The sequence below is a fragment of the Geospiza fortis genome, unplaced genomic scaffold (genome assembly GCF_000277835.1).
Source record: "Geospiza fortis unplaced genomic scaffold, GeoFor_1.0 scaffold27, whole genome shotgun sequence".
Classification (NCBI taxonomy): Eukaryota; Metazoa; Chordata; class Aves; order Passeriformes; family Thraupidae; genus Geospiza; species Geospiza fortis.
In genome coordinates this window covers 2,983,241-2,989,632 of record NW_005054329.1, presented here as the reverse complement: position 1 = coordinate 2,989,632, position 6,392 = coordinate 2,983,241, and the positions used below count along the sequence as shown (strand labels likewise).

Genomic DNA, 6,392 nt, shown 5'->3' with positions numbered 1-6,392 from the left:
TTTTTTTTTTTTTTTTAAGGGAAGGGAAGGAGGGAATTGTGAAGTTGGACATGGAAGAAGAGGGAGCAGAGAGATGTGGGGTGGGGAGATCTCGCTGGAAGGGTGTGGGGCAAGGATAATGCACCAGATATTTTGGTTTGGCGCTCTGTTGGGTTGTTTTATTCGAATATTCTGGGTTTTAGGCACTTTGTTGCCTATTTGTCTTTCCCACCTTTACCCACCTCATTTGTGGGGTGGCCTTTGGACTTTCTGACCTTTTAGTGTCCCCCTGCCTGAGATTTGTGGCAGGATTTTGTATCTATATTTTTTCTTTGGGTCTGAACAAGCTGCAGGCAGGTTGAGGAGAGCAAGAACTGCAAAAATGTTCATTGCTTGCCCTTCCAAGAGAGTCAGTTTTGATTTATTGATTTATTGGTGTTTCCTAACTAAAGGAGTAGCCAAGTCCTCAGTCCCAACCTGCTGGCCACAAAAGGAGCACTGGGGCTTTTTTGGCCTTACTGGGATGTGGTCAAATCCCTGTTGCCTTAAACTGCTGTGAAAATTGCAATTAACCACACACATTGATGTCACCCTCATTTGCATATGGGATCAGTGGGATGAGGAGGAAATCTGGGTTAACCTCAACTTTTTGCCAGGGAAAATTGGCCATATTTGGTTTTTTTATGGCTTCATCAATAGATCTTTGACTGCCCACTCGTTGCTTTAGTGCCAGTTAAAGATCCTCCTCTCTGTGGAGATCCATGGATTTGGGCTGATTTACAGCCCCTGACAGGAACGCTCCACTGGAGCTGGAAGGAGCCTCAAAGGACTAAAATAATTAAAATTTAAAAAAAAAGAAGAGAGAAAAATAAAATGACCCAGCTGATTGAGCATGTGCAGGAATTAATTTATCTCCCTCCATTTTTCTCTCACGGAGTTAGGAAGTTTCATCTATTTTGGGTTTTTTTAATAGATTTTAACAGATCCAACTCTAAACGTTGATTCTGTTATCTTAGGGCATGTCAGGGACTTGGATTCCTCCAAAACTGCACGAGGCAGACCCAGGAAATAGCAGGGGCAGGATGGGAGAGGAGGGAATTAAGAAAATTGAAGAAAAATCGGGATTCCCACCAACTCACTCCCTGTCATGACAATATCCTGACATAACCACAGTTGTTAGTGTATGGACAGAACCAAAACGATATTTTAGAAGTTTATTTTAATTTCTTCCTCTTTCAGGGCCCACCTGGACGCCCAGGTCTCCCAGGAGCTGATGGATTGCCAGGACCACCAGGGACAATGCTTATGCTGCCTGTGAGTACAAACAGAACTAAAAAAGGATTTAAATGAGTCAGGTTTCTTGGTTTTGCTGCTGTTTAATGCCCCTTCTTGCAGAAATATCCCATCTCCTTTACCCCAAAGACATGTTTTCCTTGAGATAAAAGGTGGATCTAGATGGTTCCTATTGTAAATTGACTTTTTGCAAAGCACTGGAGCTCCTTCATTAGTCATAAGCACAGACAGGTTAAAATTACCAGAAGTGATGGATAATTATAAAAATCATGGAATATCCCAAGGTGGAAGGGACCCACCAGGGTTATTGAGTCCAGCTCCTGGCTCTGCACAGGACAAGCCCAGGGGTTACTGGGATGGACTGGCTGGGATGGGCTGGGATGGGCTGGGATGGGTTGGGATGGGCTGGGATGGGCTGGGATAGGTTTAGGCTTAGGGTTAGGGTTTAGGATGGACTGGGATGGGCTCAGGGCAGCCGTGCTGAATGGAGCTGCTCAGGCTCAGGCTGGGCAGGCTGCAGGGACAGAGCTGTGACCTGTTTTTCCCCACCTTGTTCCCACCAGTTCCGCTTCAGCGGTGGAGGCGACGCCGGCTCCAAGGGACCCATGGTGTCAGCCCAGGAGGCACAGGCCCAGGCCATCCTGCAGCAGGCCAGGGTGAGTGCTGCCAGCTGGGAGAGCCTGCCATGGCTCTCTGCAGCCGCCTGCAGCAGCACAATGAACCTCTCACACCTCTGCGACCACCTCGGCCCCGCGCGGTGCGGAGCATCAGGAATGGGGCGTCACGCCATGATCACTGTGATCCAGTGGAGCCAAATTTATTATCCCCAAAAGGGCCATATTTATAAAAAGTTTCTACTGCCCACACATTTCTAGCTAATTGGTTAATCCTAGCTGTTCGCCCATCTAAAATAGAATGGTGATTGGATCTTTTAATTTTTCACGTGCCTTGCTGTGGTCGTCTGGCCCACTCATTGCTTCTCTTTTTTTCTCACTTTCCCAAACTTGCTGACAAACTTGCTCAGTCCTGATGATTCCTCTTTTTCTTGTATCTTTCTCAAGGATATACCACCCCATTCTGAACATGTCATTATCCATTGTGAACGTGTCCATTGTCCATAGTTACCAGCAGGCTGGGTTGTGCATAGGCTGAATGTGGCCACTGTCCTGCAAAAACTCCTCAACCTCCAAAAAATCCTCAACAGTCCCCAGTGCTGCTGGTGGAACCTCTCACCTGCCACAGGGTTGCACCTGCACGATTTGGGGTTTTTATTAACCACCAGCTGATGGAAAGCTGGCTTTAATTTCCTGCACACCTCTGGCAGACCCGCTGGCTTTGGCGTATTTTTATTTTGAGGGTCCCTATAAGCAGCTGTGCTCAAAACATTTTCTTATTTTTGTATGGTTTTCCCCCCAGTAAATCCTCATAATGAAACCAATGTCACAGGTAGAAGCTGCTCCCAGAATCTCAACAGGCAGATTTGTAATTTCATGTATTTATTTGGGAATACATGGTGACCATCCCTGGAACATTTCTTTCCTTGGATGGCCTTATTGATTGATGTCCAAATCATCCCTGGCTCGCTGGTGAGACAAGACTGGCACATTCCCAGCACAGCTCCTGCTCCCTGCCTGGATGGACACCTCAGTGGGAAAGGCTTTGCCCTCATCTCTTCAAAATAAAACTGCATTTTTAGCCAGTGGAGCTCTGAAATTGTTCTCCCCTGGTGCTCGTGGGAGCTTTCCTGAGTGCTGATGCTAAAAACCAGAGACTGGGAACCCCACAGCTCCCAGACTGCTCTGTTTGCCCCAAAGGGACCCAATTCTGCTGCAAACACACCCTTGCCATGAAAGAGAACATTTTTTAGGGTGGCAGTTCCCAAAGGGAACAGCTTTGGGGCTGTTTTATTTGGGGCAGCTGCAGAGCCCACATCTGGCTGCAGCTGGGGTGTGTGGCTGGAGCTGCTTTGTCGCTCTGAGCTGTCTGCAGATTTTAAAACAGATTTCTTGGGGCTAAAATAAGCTAAAAACTCAATTTATTTCACCTTTATATGGGATAAAATCCATTGGGATCTCCCCCCATGGGTGGCACCTTCCCCTGGTGGGTTTTTAACGAGGTGTTTGCCTTAGCTGAGAATTTTCTGCTTTCCATCCTTTTCCAAATGAGCTGGATTGGAGTTTTCACAGATTCAGGCAGAGTTCTGATCCTCCCAGCCACTGCATTTTCCTGTCCATTAACCTTGTACTGCCAATAATATCCTGGATTATGTTCCTGGTGTTACCTTGTCATTCTTAATTTCCAGCCTGCCCAGAGTTTTTCCATCAGCGTTTTATTTTCCTGGGAAATAGAGGGTTTGACCTGAGAAACGTTTCGTGAGAAGCATCTGCTTTCTCCAGCTCTCTGCTTTTGTTCTTTTATTTTTTCTTCTCCCTGATGAAAATTGTGATTTAGCAAAAAATAAACAGCCTCCCTCCCCTCATTCAAGGTCCCTTTTTATTTAAATTTTTATGTTTGGGGAAAAAAATTTAAAACCCAAATAAATCCTGGGTAACTTTGGGACTATGGATGAAAAGTTGAATATTTCTAGAAAGGACAAAAATCAATTTTTTTTTGTGAACTTCAGCATTTTGGCTGAAAACCAAATGATGCAGGAAGGGAAATAAATGTCATTTTTGTAAGGAACTACAGGATATGACAGGATTGGAAAACAGGGTCCTGCAGCAAGCATAACCTTTTCCTAATTTGGGTTTTGTTTTTCTCGTTATCACTGCTGTTAATTGCATTATTAGGTTGATTTATCCCCTTAAAATTTGGCTTTCATTAGGCACTGAATGTTGTTGCAGCCAGCAGTGGTTCACAGCATCTCCCTTTTAATGGGGTGTTGTAAAAAGATGCCACAGAACCCAGCATTTGTGCAATATTTCTGCCTTTCCAAGCTCAGCCACTGGGTAGATTTTAATTACTGGAGTACACAGATAATTACAACTCTTTGGAAGTGTTGGATTGTCACGAGGGAACAAATTGTCTGAGGGATGTTTTAAAGCATGGCCCAACTCCATTTCCCACCGTGGAAATTACTGGGTTGATGCATGGTTAACACGACTCCTTAATTATGGAGCTAAAAGCCCCCTGTGTTCAGTTTGAATTGGAGCTCGCTTTGGAGCATGTTAACCAAAGAGAAAAAGGGAAAAATTCCTCTAAAATTGAACCACCAGGACAATAAAGAAAAAAATTTCTCTTGAACTGAAGCGGGGTCATAAAATATTTATGTCCTCTCAGCAGATTCATGGACAGTCCCGGGGCTTTCATAGAATTACAGAATGGTTTGGGATGGGAGGGAGCTTAAAGCCCATCTCATTCCAAGCACTTCCATGGGCAGGGACACTTTCCATGACCCCAGGTGGCTCCAAGTGTCCCAGCCTGGCCTTGGACACTGCCAGGGATGGGGCACAGCAAATCCGGGCCAGGAGAAGCTGCTTGCCCATTGTGGGTGGGACGGCACCTGGAATTCGCTGGGGATGTGGACGTTGCTCCAGGGGTTTGTGGGTGTGGGGAGAGCTGTGGCTGTGGCTCAGTGGTGGCTTTGTCACAAGGTGAGCCCTGTTTGTGCTTCTGTTGCAGCTGGCACTGAGGGGACCAGCGGGACCCATGGGGCTGACGGGGCGGCCGGGCCCGATGGTGAGTGAGGGAAATGGGGAGTGATGGAAATGGGGAGATGGAAATGGGGAGTGATGGAACTGGGGGGTTGGAGATGGTGGGATGGAATTGGGGAGATGGAACTGGGGAGTGATGGAAATGGGGAGTGATGGAAATGGGGAGTGATGGAATTGGGAGGATGGAAATGGGGAGTGATGGAAATGGAGAGTGATGGAATTGGGGAGATGGAACTGGAGAGATGGAACTGGAAATGGGGAGTGATGGAACTGGGGGAATGGGAATGGGGAGTGATGGAATAGAGATGGAACTGTGGGAAGTGTTGGAATTGGGGAGATGGAATTGGGGAGTGATGGAACTGGGGAGATGGAAGTGGGGGATGGAATTGGGGGATGGAAATGGGGATGGAAATGGGGGATGGAAAAGGTGGGATGGAACTGAGGGATGGAATTGGGGAGATGAAACTGAGGAGTGATGGAATTGGAGAGGATGGAGCTGGGGAGTGATGGAAATGGGGAAGATGCAGCTGGGGAGTGATGGAACTGGTGAGGATGGAGATGGGGAGGATGGAGATGGTGAGGATGGAGCCAACCCAGCTGATCCAGCTCCCTGTGGGCTCTGGATCCATGAATGGCTTTTCCTTAATGTGGAATCTTATTCTCCGCCTCTCTTGGACCAAACATATAATAAATCCTCTTCTCTGTCCAAAGGGACCCCCAGGCAGTGGAGGACTGAAGGGAGAAGCTGGAGAAATGGGACCTCAGGTGAGTGTGGAACTGGGGGGAGCTGGAGAAACCAGGCTGGAGCAGCCAGTCCTGCCTGAGAGGCTGTTGGGAAGCAGGGATTCAGTCAGCCCGTGCCAGCTGGGAGCAGCAGGCTGTGGGAACACGTGTTTGACATGGAAATGTCCCTCCAAGTGTCTGAGTGCAGGCTCTGGATGAGGTTTGAAGCCAGCATCTCTGCAGCTCTCTTCCTGGAAAAACACCCATGGAGGAGTCCTGTACATAAAAGACAATTTGAAGTGTGGAGAATTCACTAATGCTCAGGATACTGTTCTTCCAAGCCTTACATCTTGCACTGAGGGAAAGTTCCCATTTTCTGATGGCAAGGGAAGTGATTTATGGGATGCATCTCCACCACCTGCTTGCCAAAGCTTCCCCACAGATAAACACCTCCAATTCCTGCCTGGAGATGCCCAGCCCCTTCCCCGTGTGTTTGGAACCACAGGCTGTGCTCCAGGGATTCATTTTGGAGCCCTAGTGGCCCTGAGAGCCCCATCAGTGCCTGAAGTGGGCACTGATCTCTGGGTCTTGAGGTGACATTTCTTCCTTGAGGTGACATTTCTTCCTCTCTCCTCGATTCCTTGCAGGGTCCACGAGGCATCCAAGGTCCTCCCGGTCCTGCAGGGAAGCCAGGCCGCAGGGTGAGTGTCCTGGCAGCCGTGCTGAGCAGGCAGGGGCTGCCCA

At 47.9% G+C, this 6,392-nt stretch overlaps 1 protein-coding gene across 1 annotated transcript in view; it reads left to right on the top strand.

The window, feature by feature from the left end:
- The window catches only part of COL5A1 (collagen type V alpha 1 chain), a 108,205-nt gene that overhangs the window by 45,273 nt on the left and 56,540 nt on the right, over nucleotides 1–6,392 (top strand). The window contains exons 12-16 of the mRNA XM_031057288.1: nucleotides 1,219–1,293; nucleotides 1,836–1,928; nucleotides 4,894–4,950; nucleotides 5,637–5,690; nucleotides 6,296–6,349. Of these exons, the coding sequence (XP_030913148.1) occupies nucleotides 1,219–1,293; nucleotides 1,836–1,928; nucleotides 4,894–4,950; nucleotides 5,637–5,690; nucleotides 6,296–6,349 (333 nt within the window). The remainder of the gene's footprint in view (nucleotides 1–1,218; nucleotides 1,294–1,835; nucleotides 1,929–4,893; nucleotides 4,951–5,636; nucleotides 5,691–6,295; nucleotides 6,350–6,392) is intronic.